Source organism: Choloepus didactylus, chromosome 3, assembly GCF_015220235.1.
Source record: "Choloepus didactylus isolate mChoDid1 chromosome 3, mChoDid1.pri, whole genome shotgun sequence".
Taxonomy (NCBI): Eukaryota; Metazoa; Chordata; class Mammalia; order Pilosa; family Megalonychidae; genus Choloepus; species Choloepus didactylus.
Window position 1 is genome coordinate 7,150,408 of NC_051309.1, and position 21,099 is coordinate 7,171,506.

General features: G+C 53.3%; 1 protein-coding gene across 9 annotated transcripts in view; it reads left to right on the forward strand.

The window, feature by feature from the left end:
• The window catches only part of JAKMIP1 (janus kinase and microtubule interacting protein 1), a 194,557-nt gene that overhangs the window by 168,770 nt on the left and 4,688 nt on the right, over positions 1–21,099 (forward strand). For 6 of the 9 annotated variants that reach the window (XM_037829359.1, XM_037829358.1, XM_037829353.1 and 3 more), the window contains 6 exons: positions 67–168; positions 895–948; positions 1,494–1,559; positions 8,041–8,109; positions 9,787–9,876; positions 12,813–13,016. In XM_037829359.1, the coding sequence (XP_037685287.1) occupies positions 67–168; positions 895–948; positions 1,494–1,559; positions 8,041–8,109; positions 9,787–9,876; positions 12,813–13,016 (585 nt within the window). The remainder of the gene's footprint in view (positions 1–66; positions 169–894; positions 949–1,493; positions 1,560–8,040; positions 8,110–9,786; positions 9,877–12,812; positions 13,017–21,099) is intronic. The other 3 variants (XM_037829363.1, XM_037829360.1, XM_037829357.1) reach the window with 1 other exon arrangement.

The window sequence follows — 21,099 nt, forward strand, 5'->3', positions numbered from 1 at the left end:
ATGGGAAAGTGACAAATGGTAAATAACCCAATAAAGTTCTGTTTTTAAACCGAATCTTTTCCCCAGGAGAGAGAGCGGAGGTCGCCAGCATTTAACCTCCAAATCACCAGCTTCCCCGAGAACGACAGCAGTGCGCTGCAGCTGTTCTGTCACCAGGAAGGAGTTAAGGTAGCGTGCTTGGGGGGTGCCTCTGCTGGACTGACAGCCCAGGGCTCACTCGGAAATGGCAGGCGCAGATGCAAAGGGGGATTGTGTCCTTGTGTCCATGGTAGTGTTGATTTTAATGAGAGACCCCTTGTCCTTTTACCATATTTTGAAAGTTGTGGTTCTTCATTTGTCTAGAGGATCACCAAGTATTAGTAGTGTGGCCCCCCACTAAATGAGCAAAGATTGGGCTACAGCCTCAAGTGCACAGCCCAACTTGACACTTCCTAGCTCTGGCCCTCTCTGAACCTCAGTCTCTTCATCTATGATGGCGCTTAGCACAGTGCCTGGCATGTGGTAGTTGCTTTGGGGATGGGAGCTGGACTGCTGCAGTTGTTTTAGCAGCTGAGTGTTTGCCATTTTCCCAGGAGTCCTGTTAGGCCCTGGGGGCATAGAGACGGTCCTTCCGGCCTGCACGATTCCACAGGCCTTTCTAGAAAGCAGTGTTTGTGCTGGCATAAAACTCAGCAAACAAGCCTTCCCTCGGTCCTGTTCAGGCTTCCAACAGTTGCTAGCCATCTCTCCTCCCTCCCAGAGGAGCCGCCAAGAGTGAAAGCTGGCTCTACCGTATGTTCTAACAGAACAGAAAGGGTGTGCCTCCTTACCAAGGAGTGAAGGTTGTGGCCTTAGAAATTGGTGTGGTTGGTCTTTGTAGCTCACACAACAATGAACGTTGGAAATCTTTTCCAGGATGTGAATGTATCTGAACTTATGAAGAAATTAGATATCCTTGGCGATAACGGGGTAACTATGAGCGTTCGGTTTCTGGTTTTGTGTTCTTGTTTCGATTCGGGTGTATTCTCTGTGGCTTTTTCTGTTCATAATTTCTCCCTAATTTCAGAGATCTAATAAGTACAATGTAAGGCTTCTGTATGGCCATGTTCCTGTGGGGGTGGCTGGCCTGCAGGCCTCAAAGTGGGGTTCTGAAGTTAGGTCAGCCTGAAAGCTTAGAATTAGGAGGGGAAAGAGCATAAAAGCTAAGTCCCAGAAAGCAGGTGGAATCACTTGAGATTCCTGAAATCAGAAAGTGCCGTTTTTGCCTGCTTCAAAGATTGGCTTGAACAAGGCCCGATTTCTAAATGGCTTAGTGCTGCCAAGTGAAATGTCCCCAGCCAGAGGGATGGGACCGCAGATTCATAACCTCTGCCTTTACATGCTCATCCCAGTTAGCCAGTGGGGGCCGTTCTCGGGGGTACAGCTCAGAAAGGAGCTATGAAAGCCGTTTAGCACTGTCTTCACGTGGATTTGGAATCCAGTGTAAAACGCCCTTGCCCGTTTTTGTGTTTTAGAATTTGAGGAATGAAGAACAGGTTGCAATAATCCAAGCCGGAACTGTGCTTGCCCTGTGTGAAAAGGTAGAAGCCAGTGCCATTTCTGTCCATACACACTTTTTGTGAGCTTTCCCAGCACCATACAAGAAACTCTACATTGGTGTCTCGCTTTGTTTTGGAAGCATGGCGTTTCAATCAGTGTAGCGTTTGCATCCGCATGTGCATGGCTTTGTCTTCTTATTGAAAGTAACATACAACATATTCGTAGAAAGCTCACGGACCACAGAAGGAAATAAACCAACCCCTCACCCCCTCACCAAGAAAACAATCTGTGACATTTGGTATATTTCCTTCTGGCTTTTTTTCCCCCATGCTCATTTCTTTTTTCAAACTTCATTGAAATCATACTTGATATCCTGTTTTATGTCCTGCTTCGTATGCTTCTCCCATATCGCTTAAAATGGTTCACAAACATCTGTTTTAATGACACCGCATTTATTCCATCCTGGGGTTGAATCCGAGGTTCCTGAATTGTTCCTTAGTTGTCAGATATTTAGGGTGTTTACACTTATTTTTTCCATTGACAATCATGCAGTGCTGAACACCTTTACACGTAAATATCTACATTTTTAAACACTCCTATGGAATAGGTTCTAGAAGTGCAATCACTGGGCCAAATGGTAAGAACATTGATAAAGGCTTTGACGTGGCCCACGTGCTTTCCAGAAGACATTTTAACTGCAGCGTGACCACTTTTGCTTTCCTGCTCAACGTGGCATATTACCAATAAGAAGAACCCTGGACATGGGCTCAGTAGAAAATTACATGGTGCCATTAATTTAATGTTCATTGATTCGTGTGCTAGTGAAGTGAAGTGTTTTGCCGTGTGTCATCAACCGTGATTGTGAATTGTAATTACATTTCCCTTGAGGATTTTTCCATCGTGGTTCCTTGCTCCCTTCCTCCCTTCCTTCCTTTCACAGATATGTCTTTGTTCTAGTCAGTATTTTTCTGACTAACTTCTTCCAAGGCTTTATATATTAAAGAGATCAACTTTTCACCATGTTTGTGAAAAATACATCCGCGATGTGTTTGCCTTTCATGTTAGTTTCGGACATTTTGGATATTCCCAACTTTTTATGTAGTCCCATCTTCAGAGCTTTTCCTTCCAAAGCATGTGAGTTAAACATTAAGATGTTATTTTTGTAATGATGAAGCCTTAATGATCTTAATCGATATTCCTTCCAGAATCTTTGGAATGGCATTTAAAATATAAAGTTCCTCTCCTGGGCACTCATCTGCCCGTCCCCCACAGGCTGGCGACGGGCTTTTTGCAAAGCCTTGTCTGAGCTCACGCAGCGAGTGGTGTCCTGGGCTTGGACTCCCGAGTCACTCCCCCTCGCTGAGTTTGCTTCCTCAGGTGTTCAGTGGGGACCGTGAGGCTCACACCTGGCTGGCAGGTAACTGGAAGGACGCTTCATCAGAGAAACCAAAGGTTGCGGTCTAGCCTCCCGTGACAGTGCTCGTGGCGTGTCACGGGATGTGCTCGTTCAAGGCCTATGCCTCGATGGGTTCTGCATGAACTTGAACTGTCACTGGGCAAGAGCCTCCGGGTGCTGGGTGCTGGGCAGGGTGTGGGGATGCAGAGGGTCCTGTCCACTTGTGTCCCCTCACCGTCTGAGGGCCTCTCCTGGCTCGGTGGTCTTAGCCCCACCCACCGCCACCTGCGGGGGCTTCGACAGGTCAGCCATGACATCTCCCTGAGCCGTGGAGCTGAGGGTCAGCCTGCCCGGCAGGGATCCTTCAGGGTCTGAAGGACACAGGATACGTCAGAGCACTTGGTCCTTAGAGGCACCGACCAGGTGACGAGACAGCCAGGAGCCTCCAGGCATTCAGTGTGGCTGGCTTGGGGTGCACCAGTGGGCCTGGGTGGGTCACTGCCTTTCTGTGCCCCGGTTTCCTTGAGGGCCCTAGAAGGTACGAGGTCACAGCCCCCCACTGGGAGCCCTGCAAGGTGCCGAGTTCTCTTTGTCCTGACACCTACCTGATCTGCTCCTCCCCTGTGCCCCACAAATAGCGGGGGTTCCAGAACTACAGCCTTGGGTCCTTCAGTGCTTTGGGGCTCCTCATTCTCTCGCCGGTCACGTGAGATTACCCTTTGATGGATGAGGACACAGAGCCCGTCTGGCATCCGGCCATTGCCTGCGTGGAGCATCGCTGTGCCCTGCTCCTGGCCGTGAGCGCGGCCCACATCCCAGCATGTACCTGCCGCCTGGGCTGGCTGCCCGCCTCCTGGCCCCTCGCTTCTGTGCCCCCCCTGGCAGATAACCGTGCCAGCCGCTCCAGGCTGCCAGCTCCCCACAGAATCCCATGAGGGTGGGCAGGAGGGTAGGCAGCAGCCTGGGGCTGACGGTGCCAGGGACAGAGGTGCTCAGCTCCCTGTCTGGGACGGTCCTTGGGGGGATATTCTTAGACTCAGACCCGTGTTTCATCTGATTGGCTTTTGGAGACACTAGCCCTGCCATTTGCTCTGTGATTAGAGGGTGTCATGGTCAAATAAATTTGGGAGGTGCTGCACGTCTCTCCCTTGGAGAGGCACGAACCCCTCCGCATGTGAGGGGCTGAGAGTTCTTGAGAGGAATTGGAAATGGGGTCAGTGGGGCCCTTCGGAAGGCTGCCAGCCAGCCAGGGTGCCTCACTGTCCCGTTTGCCTGGGACTGCAGGGTTTTCAGGGATGCGGACCTCTCGGTGCTGAGACTGGGACAGTCCTTGGCAAATGGGGGTGAGCGGCCACTCTCGAGCTGATGAGCAACACACACAAGTCCCCCGAGGGGCCCAGAGGTCCCTGCGAGGCCACCCGGGGAGCTTGGTCATCCCTCTCAACCAAACGCACCTGCTTTTTAAAAATTGTCCTTTCATAGTGGTATCTAAAGAAACTTCAGTCAACCGCAGTTTTCTTTCAGACGACCAGGACCAATTTCTTAGCGTGTAAGTGCAGTGCAGCTCAAACTAACTGAGTGAGATCCTGAACTTGCTGCCCACAGCCTCTGGCCTGAGTGCTCTTCCCCCAGCATTTAATGGAGCTCTGCCCAGCCTTCAGAGTCCTGGCAAACAAGCTGTCCCCCGCTGTCTTAGTTTCTTGGGGCTGCCGTAAGAAAGCACCACCAAGGGGGGCCTTGAGGCCACAGAAATATATCCTCTCGCCGTTGTGGAGGACAGAAGTCAAAATCATGGTGTGGGCAGGGCCCCGCTCTCCTGAGGGCTCCGGGGGAGGGTCCCTCCTGGCCTCTCCAGGTGGCTTAGGCAGTCCTGGGGGCTCCTTAGCGTGTACCTGAGTCACCCCAACCTCCCTCCTCCACTTCCCGTAAGACTCCAGCATATGGGGTTAGGGGCCTGCCCTAGTCCAGGGTGGCCTCATTTTAACTGATTCCATTTGCAGCGACCCTCTTTCCAGAAGGTCCCATTGACAGGTCCCAGGCCCAGGTGTCAAGTGCGTCTTTTGGGGACGCCATTTAACCGAGAGCACCCGTTATCTCCCGTCAGACCCTGACGTTGGTCAGCGGCGTGGAGGATCCGGGAACACCTCACTCAGCCCTGCACACGCCACCACACAGGCAGAGCCGCGTAAAGCCAAGGCCTTGGGGAGCATGGAGCTGGTGCTCACTCGCCCATCTTCTCCAGAAGCCGTGGAGAAAGAGATGCAGGACCCAGGAAGACAGAAACATTAACAGTCAGCTTCTTCCGGGCAACAGCGAGTCAGGAGTGGGAACCCAGGCTCTCTAAAGGCTGGGCCCACAGTCCGGGCTGGGGGACCCTCCCCTGGAGGGAGAGTTGGGTCTCTGGGGGAGAGAGACAGGTCCCAGCCAGGAGTGGGGTCTCTGGGCCTGGCCCAGCAGAGCAAGAGGGCACGGACGGAGAGAGCTGACAGGCAGATGGGCCCTTGAGCCAGCTGTGCTGCCACCAAGGGCTGAGGTGGGAGGCAGACCCCTATCCTGTGGGAGGTCACCCCAAAAGCAGGCACCTGGCCCCCATCTCTGCAATGGGCTGGCCCCCTTCTCCTCCCCTGGGGAAGAGCCACAGGGGTTGGGGAAACTGAGTACTCCTGGCCAGACATCCCAAACTTGTCCCTCCAGGGAACCCTGAGCAGAGGGAATGGGGTTTTCCCTTTTAGGGGGGCTCAGTAAACATTTGGTTGGACAATTTGATATTAAACTCAGGAACTCGCAAGCCCCAGGACCCCCACAAATGGCATTTTCTGTCCTCCAGTTGCAGCAAAAGACTCATCAAGGTTTTTCTTTATATGCATATCAAATCTTTCCTTTAAAAATCAACAAAAACATCATGTCCTACAAAACCTGTTATGAGAGCAGCTTTATTTAATGATTCAAAACTGGATTTCATATCTAGTTTAATTTTTGTTCATCTTAGGCTGCCAAAAATGAAATATTTTCTATTCCCCCTCAGAACTCTGCGTACCTATTTCTAAGAGCCCACGTCTTTTCTCGGCACTGTCTAACTGAAGTGCCCCAGCCGCTGCCTGCCTCAGCTGCTGGATCTGGGGTTCACCCCTGTGTGTGACGTCAGCCACTCCCTCCAGAGACCCGGGCCACACCCACACCAAACCCCCACACTCACGCCCTCCTTCCCTCCACAGAGGCTGGGGGGCATCTGCTGGATGCCAGGCCCTGTGCTGGGCAAGGAAATGCAACCCAAGTCAGATGTGGTCCCTGCCTTCCCCGGCTCGTGGGGAGAGAAACCCAGCAACAGTACGTCGGGGGCGTTGCTGTGATGAGCAATCTAAAGACGTCATGGGAATCCATGGGCTCGGGTAGCAGGGATGGCTTCCTGGAGGAGGTGACAGCAAACTCAGGGCCTGAAGGCTGAGTAGACCTTAGCTCCATAAAGCCCCGGGGCTGGGGGAGCTAAGATGTTCCAGGCAGAATGAAAGGCACGTGAAAGACCCTGAGGTGAGGGGAAGCTGGTCGTGTTCAGGCCGACTAGGGCCCAGGTTTCAAGGGGTGGGGAGGGTGCCGAGAGACAAGGCCAGGGGTGTCCCAGGGGATCAACCCTGCGGGGCCATTTTCAGGAGGGACAGCATGTCCTCTGAGGGTGCTTCCACGAGTAGATGAGAATTTTTCAGCATTCTTACTGGCAACAATGAGAATTGTTCTTATTCTGACTGGATGGAGGACCGTAAGAAATTCGGAGTGTGCAGGGGTGTTGGCGTGAGCCTGGAGGGGTCCTGAGCAGTGAGGGGCTGGATAGGAAACGAGCTGGGTGGGTTTGAGACCTAGGGTGGCAGAGCCAACACTGGACGTGCAGGGGAGCTAGGAGCCACGGTGGCTCCCACCTTTCAGGTGTGGGTGGTATGGGGGAGGCTCTCCCCCAAGGGAGGTTAATGAGACCTTTTTGAGGTACCTGGAGGCATCAGACCTAAGACAAGCACAGGCGGGAATGCAAATGTGGCTCGGGGCTGGAGGGAGACATTTCGGACTGAGCAGAAAGAGTGAGGAGCGAGGGCACGGCCAGGGCAAAGCACTGAAGGCTCAAGAGCTCCGGGGGCCAGGGGAGGGCGTGGGATTTGGCCACGAGGTCTGAAGCGCTCATTCCCACCTGTTCTCAAACCCACAGACCCCTCGGGGCCTGCAGACACACCCGCGCTCTCACTCACCCACGGAGCCGCCCACTGGGTGGACTTCCTCCCCTTTTTAGCTGCCCACCACGCCACCATGTGCCCCTCGCTCCCCAGCACATGCTCAAGAACAGGGGCAGCCCTCTCCTCTTACCTGTCCACTCGCTGGTACCCGCCCCACAGGTACCTGAGACCCACCCCTGGACCCACCCCCCAGGGATCTGGCACCCTGGAGCTCTGGCACTCTCGCTCACCGTGCATGAGCCTTTCATGCCCTTGCACACACCCTGCATGACTCAACACTCCTTTCACCAGCCTGTCTACCTGGCTCACCTGGCTCACCTGGCACACCTGGGCTGCCCCAACATGCTGCAGGGCAGTGGCTTTGGAGTCCTGTGGGCCGGGTTCAAATCCTCCCTCCCCACCCATGTGACCTGGGACAAGCTCCTGAATTAGCCTCAGCATCCGGATCTGCAAGAGGGGGCCGCTGAGACCAGGTGACTGGAGCCTCGGCTCAGCGCTCAACACCGAGCGAGCACCGAGCAGCATGGGGGCAGCTCTGCTCCCCAGCTCTCAGGTGCACATTCTCACAGCTTCCCACAGGCCTGCTCGCCCACGCCGGACACACGACACCCTCACACCTACTACCTCTGGTACACATATACCTGCCTCCGTGCACACAACCACCCCATCCGTGTGTGTGCACACACCTGCCTGTACCTCCATGACCCAATCTGTCTGTGAGAAACAGCTGTTGGTGGATGAAGCCAAATATATATACAGACCATGCAATTCCATTTCGCCTGCCACCCTGGGGTGTCCCGGGGACCCTCTACTCACCAGGAAGGCTTGTCCGGGAGGAGGGCCCCAGGCAGGCCCGGCTTTGGCCACTTCTCATGCCCCTCTGCCTCTCCTGCCCCTGCTGTTTTCCAGTGGCTGAAGCAAATAGAGGGAACCGAGGCAGCTCTGACCCAGAAGATGATCGACCTAGAGAAGGAAAAGGTAAAAGAGCAGATCACCTGGGGGTTGGAACTTGCAAAGAGCTCAATTCGCTTCCCAGAAGAGCTTTGCACTTACATGCATATGTATCTAGTTGCATGTCTTATTAGTTTCCTAGTTCTGCTGCAATGAACTACTACAAACAGGGAGGCTTAGAACCTAAGAAATTTATTCTCTCACGATTCTGGAGGCTGGATGTCCGAAATCAGGGGTTGGAGGGCAGACTTGGAGGGGAGGAGCCTTCCCGGCCTCTTCCAGCTTCTGGGCTCCCGGAAGGCCTGGGTGCTCCTGGGCTTCTAGGCGTGCCAGCCTGGTCTCTGCCCCCACCTCCACAAGGTTGTCCTCCCTGCACGTCTGGGTGTCTGGGTGTCCTCTCCTCCTCTTCTAAGGGCACCAGGCATTGGTTTTAGGGCCCACCTTAATCCAGTATGAGCTCATCTTAACTTAGTCATACTGCAGAAACCCTATTTCCAAATAAGGTCACATCCTGAGGTTCTGGGTGGACGTGAACTTGGGAGGAGACCTGCTACACGTGTATTCCTAAATTTTGCTTTTGCCCTAGAGGCTGTTCTGAGTCATTTTTATCCGTTCACTTATTCTTTAATCCACTTGACCCTTATTAGAGGTTGAGTCACGATCGGGCAGGGTCTCTGCTCCCGGGCGCATGGGGACACATGCTCATGAGCCGACAGCGACATTGCAGCGTGAGAATATTAGGAGAGCTGCAGCGTGAAGTGGAGGTGCTTGGCCTGGGGCTCGAATCTTCCCTGTCCCCTTACTGACCATGAGTGCTGGGTCAAGACACAATGAACCTTGGTTTCCACATCAATAAACTGGGGATCCCGATTGCTGCTTCTGGGTTGTAAGGATGAGAGCTCTAGATACATACCTGCTTTGCACAGTGTTTGGTGCACTGGTACGCCTGATAAACGGTGGAGGGGTTGGTTATTCAACCCAAGGGGCTAGGGGCATATGGGGGAGGGTGCATTCTACCTGGCCCAGGGATGTCAGGGAAGGCTTCCCAGAACAGATGGTTCTTGAGTCTACAAAGACCAATTCGAATTTTCCAAGTAGAAATGGGAGGTAAAGGAGAAAGTGTTTTCCAGGTAGAAAGAATAATAGAAGGTCTGAAGCAGCATGTGGTGTAAAGAGAACCCTGGACTCAAATCAGAGAGCCTGTGTTTCTAGTCCCATTGAACTATGGCATCTGGGGCAAGGCACTGGTCCTCCCTGACCCTCTGGCTCTTTATCCAGTGAAGTGGCTGCAATGGATGAGCTCTAACCCTGAAACCAAGTCAGTCATAGATAGAGATTTGTGTTCCAGAAAGTTCCTGCCCATGGGGACATAAAGAGTGAGCTGGAGGGTGGGGGAAGAAATGTATGGCCGTGAGAGGGCTCAGGGGGGTGCTGCAGGCCAAGTGGGGAGGAGGACTGGATCTGAGAACCATCGAGACAGTGTTCAGGGGCCACCAGACTGTAGCAGGAGGAACCCAGCAGGACCCCTGTGACTTGGGCTGGGGACCCAGGTCCGCTGTAGTCGGGTGCACCAGCCTACAACTGGGAAGGTCCTCAGGTGCATGGAGCCCCCAGGCCAGGGCCGCTGTCCCTCCCCAACACGAGGAGACCACGCTGAGTCCGAGAGCCCCGCACGATCCCTGACGGCACCTCCCTCTTTTCCAGGACCTGTTCAGCAGGCAGAAGGGCTACCTGGAGGAGGAGCTGGACTACAGGAAGCAAGCCCTCGACCAGGCTTACCTGGTAGGACCGGAAGTGGGTTTGACACTTTGGCTTTTTAGACCCACCATTTGCAGCTGCTTTTCCCTTCAGGGTGGAAACCGCGTGTAGGGCACTTGCGAGTGTCGTGGGGGAAGAGAGAAAAACACCATCTCCTCCGTGCAACTAGACCTTCCCAACAGATGCATCTTCATTTTCTCCAAATTTTCAAAAATATTTAAAGTTACCTTGATAGTTTCTTTAGACATCCTTATTCAATCTGTGTAATCATTTGTGGAGAATGAGAGGAAACTGTCTTCCATGTTTATTTATCCTTAAATATTTATTTATTCTTAACTCCCCCAAGCGGGCTTCCCTGAAAAGGAAAAAGAGGTGGGCACAAAGGAGTGTGGGGGTGAAGAAGTGAGTGAGGCCGGGTCACCTTCAGTGCCATTGGTTGTCGTAAGGCCCTACGCGGTGACGGTGTGGGGGGCACAGGAGTGCATCTGGTTTTCCTGGTGACGAAGGTAAACAGGTGCTCCCGCTCCAGAGGCGAGTGCTCCCGGCACTGGGAGCTGAGCTCAGCCCCTCTCCGAGGTCCTCCTGGGGCATGGGGAGTGGTAAGTGATCAAATGGGCATTTCAAAGATGTCCCCGCAGTAGAGACAACTCAGAGTTCAGTGCTGCTCCTTGCAGGGAGAATCCAGAGCAGCGTACGGAGTCCTGAGCAGTCTGAATCTTTGTCCAGATCATCTGTCGTTAAAATCTTTTCACAGAACGGTTCTGCATCTAGGAATTGCGGAGCTGATAACTAAACCACGATGCTCCAATCGTAGTCTCCGTGCGGGGCTCCGGGGAGACGGAGGGTGGGCAGGCTGGGCTCAGGGCTGATGGGAGGGTCTATGGCCTCTGACTTTCATGGCAAAACCCTGTGGCTCGAATTCCAGGGGGCAGGGGCAGGAGCCGTGTGAGATCGGAACGAATTAAGCCTTATCAAGGCAGAGCATTTTCCCTCTCAATTCTAACGTCTGGACACCCAATGTTATAACCGTGGTAAGGGCAATTAAGACATGAAAGCAAAGCTTCCGTAATGTCCTTTTCCAGCCATTGCTAACCTTTCTGGTTTCCATCCAGTCTCGGCTCTTTGGTGAGCACCTTTTCCCCTGCAGGATGTACCATATTTGTTGTATGGCACTGCCGTCCCCTAGCACTTCCCCAAAAGTTCTGAGGAACACTATTTCAGGAGATATTAGAGGAACTGTAGGCTGAAAGGGATGGGAATCGAGCAGTGGCATAAGTTTGGAAAATTCTGGGTTGAAAGTTTTCCACCGAAGGACCACTCAGGCTGACTCTCCAAGAGAAGACAGAGGCAAGAGGTTTTCCAAACTGGCTGGATCAGGGGGCCCTTTTTCCAAGGGACATCTTGTAGAATGGGTGTTTCCCAAACCCACTGAGGTCCACCTTCCTTGGTCTAAATGCCGTTTTCAGGGAGGTGCCGGGGGCCGCAGAGTCCTGGGTGCACGGAGGAGGCCCCTCCATGTGTCGGTCCTGCAGCCAGGTAGAAGCCACAAAACAACCAAAGGACAGTTAAAGCTGCAAGTGGGCAGTGTGTGTCCCCACTGGGTCTCCGTCCCCTGGCTGGACCTTGGAGCTCTGAGGGGGCAGCAGGTTAGAGTGAACACATCAGGGACGGGAAGGCGCCAAGGGGACAGGGCAGGTGCAGGGGACATCGATGCCAGTCGGGGCCTTCCTCTGTCCCTTTGTCATTGTGCTCAGTTCAGGGGGTGCTGAGTGGGAAAGCTTGGGGAGACAGGCCCCGACTGAGCTTCAGGAATTCAGTGGCAGGGTCCTGGCTGGAAGCGGATAAGATGAGGGTTTCCTAGGAGCTTGGGGGTGACTAGAGAGGGGGTGAGCAAGGAGGCACAGGCCAGCTCCCCTCCAAGGGGAGCCCGTGGTGGGGGTCAAGATGGATTCCACTGGCTCAGCCTGTGGACAGACCCCACCCTTTTAAATTCTTAGGGGAACCACGGGGGTGGGGAGAGGTACCCGATATTTAAAATTGGTCCTGGCCCCACTGGGCCTGGAATGCCACAAGGGAATCAGAGCAGCTGTGTCAAAACCCAAGGAGGAGGTGGCCGTGGCCATGGCTGAGGACCGTGGTCATGTTGCACATCTCTTTGGCCATTTCCACTGAAATGAAGGCTTTGTCTCGGCCGTCTGTGGTTTCTTTGGAAGAGGAATAGCTGCTCCTTAATAAGGGATATTGATGGGGATTCAGGGAGACAGAAGGGGAGATCATTTTCTCTTGTGTCCCTATATATTCCCATAAGATAACTATGTTTGAAGGTCTTGCTGATGAGTTAAAAAGAAATAACTTCCTTGAATGATGAAAACTCTGAGCTTTCACAAGGGTCCTCCAAGGGCCCAGTGGTGTTCATTCAGCTTTGCTAACACAGGGTGTCATGCCTTTTTTGGGGGTGGTGGGGATGGCTGTGGATGATGACAATTAGAACATTGTCACTATGGGCTTTGGATTAAAATTGCATTCCTAAGGAGCCGGCTAAACCTGATGTGTGCAAATTCAGACAGATTTTCCAATCAGCACCCTTTTATAAAAAGGGGGGGATTTGTCCCCAAGGTTGGGGTGCAAATTGGAAGCCAAGGATAAAATAAAAACCATTCTGATCAAACCTCCGTTTGAATCAGACATCTTAGGCGGAGGTTATGCTTATTTCTTCTTCTGCTTGTCCCCTCTTGGAGGGCGTGGGGGTCTCTGGGTTGAATAGAGTGAAACATGTTTCCCACACGCATGCACGGGGGTGAGAAGGGGCTTCCTCACGTCCCCCCGTGGCTGCCTGCTTCTCAGCACTGCCCTCGCACACCTCTCCCCACCTCCTGAGCTCCCAAGCTTTGTGTCCTTCCCCAACACTGTCCTGGCGATTCCTGTCCTCCCCTCTGCGACCTTCAACTGACTGTGTGATTCGGGCCGCTCAGAAAATCCAGGACCTGGAGGCCACGCTGTACAACGCGCTGCAGCAGGAGCCGGGGCGGCGGGCCGGCGAGGCGCTGAGCGAGGGCCAGCGGGAGGACCTGCAGGCCGCCGTGGAGAAGGTGCGCCGGCAGATCCTCAGGCAGAGCCGCGAGTTCGACAGCCAGATCCTGCGCGAGCGCATGGAGCTGCTGCAGCAGGCCCAGCAGGTGAGGGCGGCGGCGCGCCCCTGGGGTCCCGCGCAAACCTTCCGGGGGCGTTCGCCAGAAAGCTGGCGCTGAGCAAGCTCCTGGGAAGCCTGCGTTGCTGCTGACGCCCGGGGTAACACAGGAGATGGATTTCCCAGGGAGGCGGGCAAGATGTGGGGCTCGGGCAGGATGCACAGAAATCTTTTCTTGTCTTTATACACTTAAGCAATGTGGTCCCCATCTCCCACTAAATAGCAGTACCACTGAGGTAAGTGGGCCCTGCGGCCCTCTTCCTCCAGCATCTGCATTCTGTCTCAAGGCCAATGCTTGTAACTAAGAGCAGCAAGGGGACACACACACACACGCACACACACACACACACACACACACACACACACACACACACGCACACACACACGCACCCCTCTGTGGGATGGAGGGAGATGTGTTTATCAGTACGGGAGTTTCCTGATCATGTCTGAACGCTGACGGGGCAAGTTGGAGGGGAGAGCAAGGCTGGGGACCCCGAGGAGGGGAGCGATGCCCATTGGAGAGGGTCTGATTGGCGGAAGGGGCTGGGTGAGACCCTGCGTGCCTGGGCAGGTGAGCCAGGAGGCTGTGGGCAGCAGCCAAGGGATGGAAGGAGGTGCATCTGAGTTTCCCAGGGCTCCATAGCCAAGTCCCACAAAGTGAGGGGGCTTAAAACAACAGAAATGTATCGTCTCACAGCTCTGGAGTCCAGAAGTCCAAAATCAGGGGGTCAGCGGGGCAGCTCCCTCAGAACCCTGTAGGGGAGGATGTGCCCTGGCCTCTGTGGCCACCGGTGCTTGCAGCCCTCCGTGGGAGATTGTGGCTGCATTGCCCCATCTTCACTCAGCTGTGTTCTCCTTGGGTCTCGCTTCCTCTTCTTATAAGGAGTCCAGTTGTATTGGATGAGGGTCCAGCCTGATCCTGAATGACCACATCTTAACTTGATTCCATCTGCAAAAACCCCATTTCCAAATAAGTTCCCCTTGGCAGGTTCTGGGGGTGAGGACGTAAACTGGGGGACACAATCCAACCATAACAGAGGTTGGCAGTGGTGAGGTGGCAGGTGTGTGCCCCTGACACAGGTCCAGGGGGTTGTGATGCTCACCCCATGCCGTTGGTGTCCTGAGGAAATAAGGGGGGACCCATGGTGGGGAGGGCTTGGTCCCTGATGTCTGGGAGATGGGGGCAGGTTGCTGGGGCAGGACGCAGTTGCTGGGCGGTGCTGAGGGTACTGAGGCTGCAGGCTGAGAATCTGGAGTGACAGTGACCACAAGGTGCTCAGTGTCATTCAGGGTGGGGCATCTGCAGGGTGGGGGTGGGGAGGAAGGACTTGGCACCAATCACCGTCAAAGAGAACCCAGTATGGGTACAGCGGGGGCTTTGGCATTCGGGGACGCTGCCACGGAAGCATCTCTGAAGGGTCACGGCCCCAGTGAAAAGTGACCCGAGTCACCCCAAGCGTGCAGCCAACCTGGACTGTCCTGTGCAGCAGGGGCTGTTTTGTGGCAGGCATGACATGTCGGAATAGCAAGGGAGGGTCTCGTCCCAGGGGCGGCCAGGAAGGATCCCAAAGAAGGGGCCGCTGGAGCGAATGGGAATAATAGCCTTCCAGGCAGGGGAATGGCACGATGTGTCCGGCTTAGGGTGGCCAAGGGGTCGAGAGCACAGGTATGAAGATCCGGCTTGGAATACTGTTTCTCCCACTTATTCGCTGTGTGACCTTGAACAAGGTACTTAACTTCTCTGGGCTTCAGTTTCCTCATTTGTAGAAGAGGGATGACAATAAAACCTACCTCCTTGGGATGGTGGAAACAAATTCTTACACGTAAAATGCTCTCAACAAAGTGAGAGACTGCGAGGAGGTGGGGCAGGAGAAGGCCCAGAGGGCACGTAGGGGCTGGGGCCTGACCCGAATCTGAGGCCCAGCAGGACTGGCTGTGTATGCAGGACTTGCCAATGCGTGGGCATTGGACAAATGCGTTGATTTTGCATCCCGGAAAGCCAGCTTGCAGCAGAACAGCATTGGTGCATTTAAAAAAAATACCATTGCCCAGCCGAGGAGTGAAATCCCACTGGAGGTGCTGCTTCTGGTCCTCTAAGTCCAAAACGCAGGACGGGCCAGTGGGCTGACCCCAAAGACACAGGGCCATGCCAGGTTCGGCCGTGACTCCAGGGAAAGCACTGTGTGGCCCTTGCTAAGAAAGGAACCCGAGAGCCGAGTGATAAAAAGGCCACGGTGCTTCCCTGCCTGCTGGGCAGCTGGGGGACTAGGCTCAGTTAAAGAAAAAATGTCCCTTAGAAGCTAGGGGTGCTTGGAGAGTCTGTGTGAGACCCCGTGACTTCCTTTTCCACCTCTCGCTGAGTCTGGGTAGTAACTTTCATGGTGAAGGGCGGTCAGCAGATTGACCCAGGATTGGGTTTTGGTTTTCCTTTGTCTTTGGACATTTTCAAATCAGTTGAGAATCCTGCTGAAGGTAAATAATAGACAGCCCTTTCTCCCCCTGAATATTAAAACTGCCTTGACCTCATCTTATTAAAATACACTGATTTGCAGATATAAGCCAACATCAGTGAATTCATTGGATAATATGTTGCTCTGAGTCTCTAACGAGATAATGGATGCAGATCACCTAGGCAGTGGCTGGTGCATGGTAGCTGCTCAATAAAAGGAAGGTTTTTTTATAATAACACATATGGCTGTCAACCCCGAGGCCTCCCTGGCCATCCCTAGACCACTGGCCTTAGCATCACCTGGAAGCTTTTAGAAATGCAGAATCTCAGGACCCACCAGGACCTCCTGAATCAGACTCTGCATTTAACCGAACCCCAGGGGATTTTTGTAAAGTTGTAAAATTTTAGTGCATTTTAAATAGAGACAACTGGCTGAGTTACAGAAGGGTGTAAGGGTGTCATACAGTTTCAAAAGGAAATGAATTCTCCTTCCTTCTTGCCCTTCTCACCCCACCCTGTCTCCCTGATCCCCTCTTTCATGGTGGCAGAACTCAGGACAAAGGGATCTGCCTCTTCTCTGCTCTAAGCTCAGCCCTGGTGCTGTGGGTGATGCTTCTCTGTCTATGCTCTGGGGAGTTCTGAGCAGCTCTGCCCCTCTGCTTTGCTTGAGGCTCCCACAGCATCCTGCTTAGCAACGCCCTCCCAGGGTGGCACACATGTCACCAGGGCCGTGAGGCTCACCAGTCCTTGCTCCCCGTCTTCCACCGAGCACCACACGTGGTGTAGTAGCTGCAGGAAGCGAGAGCCTTCCTGCAAACAGCTCAGACTCAGAAGCATCCGCTTACTGCACGCTTCCTTCAACTGAAGTTATTGGAACTGGGTCGGCCAGGTCTGGCTCAGAGGGGAGGCCTCCCTTACAGCCAGCCCAGGACCACATGGTGCTGGTGAAAATGAGATTTTCCTGCTTCCTGATCTCATTCAACAACAGTTACTGAGCCCCTGGTCGAGCCAGGCACAGTTCTGCCCACTGAGGATGGAGCTGTGCTTTCACGGAGGCTCTGCTCCTGTATTCCAGCTGGGGAAACAGGCAATAAACAAATCAATGTAGAGTATGTGAGCAGGGGTGGTACTTGAGCAGGCCACGTGCTGCCAGGGGCAAGCTGTCTGGCTGTCCGGCAGAGAGGGCAGCAAGTACAAAGGCCCTGAGGTGGGGACAGGCTTATTGTGCTTAAGGAAATGGATGATGTCATCGAGGGCTGGGACTAGGTGGTGCCCGCCGTGTGCTGGTTTTTTAAGAATCCACCAAGCTGCAATGCAAGTTATAAAGAGCACCATCAATCACCAGTTTGTAGGGCATGCCACCATTTGGAAAGCCCTGTTCCAGCTCCTTTAACTGCAACCCGGTTTCATAGATGGGGAAACTGAGTCCCAGCAGCTAAAACAGCTCGATAAAAGTCAACTCACTAGGGAACAGTGGGGACGGCTTGACTGCAGGCCAGTGCTGCGTCGTGTGTAGTGACCAGGTCTCCACCTGGGGCTAACTCCCTGTGTGTTTGCTTTTTTTTTTTTTTCCTTGCAATGGTTTATTCTGCTATAACTTGAGAATCTCAGAAATTTGGTGCTTTCAAAAAATACCATTGCAGAACCCGCAATTTTTTTTCCAAAGGGGAAAAGGGGATGTGGTGGTTTGGAGCTGTGAGCATCCCAGAAAGGCATGTTCTTAAATGTAATCCATTCCTGTGGGTGTGGACCCTTTGTAAGTAGGATTTGTGATGAGGCTACTCAGTCAAGGTGTGACCCACCTCAGTCAGGAGGGGTCTCAATCCTCTTACTGGAGTCCTTTATAAATGGGATGAATACAGAGAGAAAGTCATGGAAGAAAGAAGCTGAAAGCAAGGAAACCTGGAGAAGGGAGAGACCAGCAGAAGCCGCCACGTGCCTTGTCATGCGGAAGAGGAGCCCAGGATCGCCGGCAGCTGGTCTTCAGGAAGAAACCATCACCTTGATGATGTCTTGATTTGGACATTTCTCTCAGCCTCAAAACTGTAAGCTAATCAGTTCCCATCGTTAAGCCAACCCATTTCATGGTATCTGCCTTCAGCAGCCTAGCCAACTAAAACAAGGGCTGAGGTGGCTGAGAATTTCAAATGTGTACTTCAGTGAATTTTTTCCACCCGGGAATATAAATGCAAAGCTCCACCTGGCAAGCTCCAAGGTAGCATATTGCTTTTGAGCACAGGCTCTTGGCTCAGGCAGCTTAGATTCAAATCCTGCCCCACCACCTGCAGTATACTCTGTTATAAGTCACTTCACCTCTCTGAGCCTCAGTTTCCCCATCTGTAGAATGGGACAGGCAGAGTCGCCATCGCGGAGTGTCGGGTTAGTGGAGGATTTACATAAAGCACTTGATGCCAGGTGAGCACTCAACACCTGCTGGCTGATAGCTGCTGCATTTGGCCCTTCCTCAAGAGTCGTGAACTTTCTCACCTGTGGCCCAGCACAATCCGCAGCCCACCTGTACTCTGTTCTTATCATCCTTACGTTAGTAATCGTCCCTGGCGTTCACTCAGCCAACAGCTGCCTCCTGGGCCAGTGTTACAAGCCGGGCTCTGTTCTAGAAAGAGGAGAGGGGAAAAGCAGACAAAGTCCTTTTCCTTATGGAGCTTACATCCCAGTTACAATAAAACAATTAGGATGACTCATAATCATTCATTGTATTCTTTTTATTATTAACAATAATGGTCATAAATAAAACACTTTCCAACCGTGGCGAGTGCTGGGAAGGTGACAGGAGGGTGAGGAGATAATGGGGTGGGGGAGGCTATTCTAGAGAAGCAGCCAGGGCAGCCCTTCCTCCTCAAACTCCTCCAGTGTCTTTCCATCACTCGGGGGGCCCTGCACTCCCTGGTCCCCTTGTGCCACCCTCACAAGCCAGCCTCTGGGCACGTTGCTCCACATCTGCTGTTCCCTCAGCTTGGGATGCCCTTCCCCACCATCCCCATGCAACCAGCTCCTCTTGTCGTCAGGTTCCAATTCATCATCTCGGACAGCGCTAGTCCACCAGCTGTTCCCTCTGTTTTATTTTTCATCACTTCACTTCTCATGACCCCATCTTCTCCCTGGAATATAAGCTCTGTGAGGTCAGGGGTCTGAGCAGTGGCTGCCTGCCTTGGTCTCTTCAGACACCTTGTGGTTCGCCAGGAACTCCGCGGTTCCCTTAGCCCTCCCGTTGGGCCCCCAGAGTGCAGCAACGACAGCTGCCTGGCCCCCGCTGCACTGAGTTTCCAAGCCCTGTTACCTAAGAGGGAAGGAAGATGCAAAGGAAATCCATTAGCCGATGACCCTTTCCACACAGAACTGTTCTGCGTGTTTGCAAAATGTTCTGCCTGAGTGAAAGCTGGTGTTGAGCCAAAGTTTGCTGGGTCCTGTCTCTACCTCAGGAAGTTTCCAGTAATGTTGCTTTTACTGTCCAGCACCAATTGCCCTGCAGAAATGCCTGCTGGGATCACAGACACTTGCAATGACCTCCGGCTTTCTCCCTGCCAATCTGTGGACCACAGAAGCCTTCCTAGCATGGCAGCACTACCAAATCACTGCCTCCCCTCCCCCAGGACCTGCACTGGCTCCCCATTGCCGGGGGCTGAAGTCTGGGTTGCTGAGTCTGACCCTTGGGACCTGCTGACCTCTGCAGCTGCATTGTCTGTCTCGCTTTCGAGCTTTTCCTGCTCGAGAGGCAATGCCAAGCTGTTCTGTGTTTTGTTGTTTTTTTTTGACCATTAATTTTTTTGGCCTTTTAAAAAAAGTTTTTATTGTAGTAACATAGAGACAACTCAGAATTTGCCATTTTAACCACTTTCAAGGGCACAATTCAGCCATGTCACTTTTGTTGCTGTTGTTTTGTGTTTTTGAATTTTCCAACATCTATATTTCAAGCACCGTTCTAGGCACCAGGAAAACAGCCGTGAACAGAACAAAGTCCCTGCCCACATAAATGGGGGCCAGGCAGACCAGGGCTGGCACACAGACGCTCACTGACTGTTGAATGACGCTTACGCCAACCCTACAAGGTCAAAATCGTTAACGCGATTTCATAGATGAGGAAATCAGGGCTCAGAGAGGGTCAGTGGCTTGCCCTAGATCACACAGCCAGGAACCGGCAAAGCTAGGGCATGGGGCCAGGTCCTCCTGCTGAGAAACCCCTAACCATTGCCCTTTCTGGTCCCCCATTTGCTGATGAGAAAGTGACTCTGGCAGTTAGAAAAGACTAGAATGAGAGCCAGCTTGTCAGGCTGATTTTCAAAACTGAGAAGTTGTGTCTGGGGATTTTTGCAAGTCCTTTAAAAGCTGTAAAGCTTCTTCCTCCCTCCATGGGGCACTCTTGTTTCTGTCCCCAAGAGTCCCAGTTCATCCTCAGGATAACAGGGTTACCATGCAGATGGTATAGATGAGGGGTTCGGCCACGGAGAGTTACTTAACTCACCCCACGTCCTATAGCTGGTATGTTGAGGAACCAGCGTCCAAACTGGAGTGTCCCTGAGTCTGGGCTCATTCTTGGGTGCCCATCTGCCTCCCACTGTGCATATTGCCAGACCGAGGCTGCATGGTTTCCCTCTGGAGGAGGAGGTTAGGAAAGCTCTGTCTGCCCAACGGTACATAAAGTCCCCAGCCTGTGCCAGCCCTGCTTGGCGTGGCTTCCATGGTTAGATTCCAAGCTGTGGGCAGTGCTGTTTTCTCCACGTCATGGGTGGGGCACCCAGCGCAGAGAGGTCGAATAACCAGCCCAGGGTCACATTTCTAAGAGAATAAGTAATTTTCCAGTCTCTTTTGTGCCAGTCTATTCTCTACTTTGCTGCCAGTATGATCTTTCTAAAATCAGCATCTCATTTCCTTGCCTAAAGCCACTAGCTCCCCCGCCAACCCCGCATCTGTGAGCTTCCCAACAGGTCCTTCCAGACCCTGTGTGCTCCGGCCTCTGCCTCCCCTGCCAGGCCTCTCGGCTCCCTGCACAGGCTTATCCACTCTTCTGGGCCTAGCCAACTGCTGTCAGCCGGGCTGAGTTCAGTGCCTCCGGCTCCCGTGGCCCACAGCGCCATCCCTCACCCTCTGAACCTCACCCTGAGCATCTGTACGAAATAGGACCCCTGCCCCCATCCCATCCCTGCTTGGTTTTTTCATGACATTTTTTTCCATCTGATGTGCTGTTAATTGATTTTTAGACTTGATTATTATCTGAACCCTACTTGGACCATAAGCTCCTTGAAATCAGGGCCTTTGTCTCTCTCCCCAGAACTACAACAAGCCCAGGCTCGAATTAGGCCCTTGATGCATATTTGCCGGGTGAGTAAATGAGGCTACAGCAGCGGTTCTCCAAGTGTGGTCCGTGGACCAGCCACAGTTACATCGTCCAGGAACTTGTTGGAAAAGCATCTTCTCGGCCCCCCCCCCCCCCAGCCCTGCTGAATCACAATCTCTGTTGGGCTTTGCAGTGTGTTTTCGCTGGAGACCCTCTGCTCTACGAATGCACACAGGCTTCTTTGGGCCTGATAAGGGGCTGGGGAGCCGCGGGGTTGGTCCGGGGCTACTCCAACTGTCCCTCGGTCTACTGCGGGGCTGGTCGGGGCTG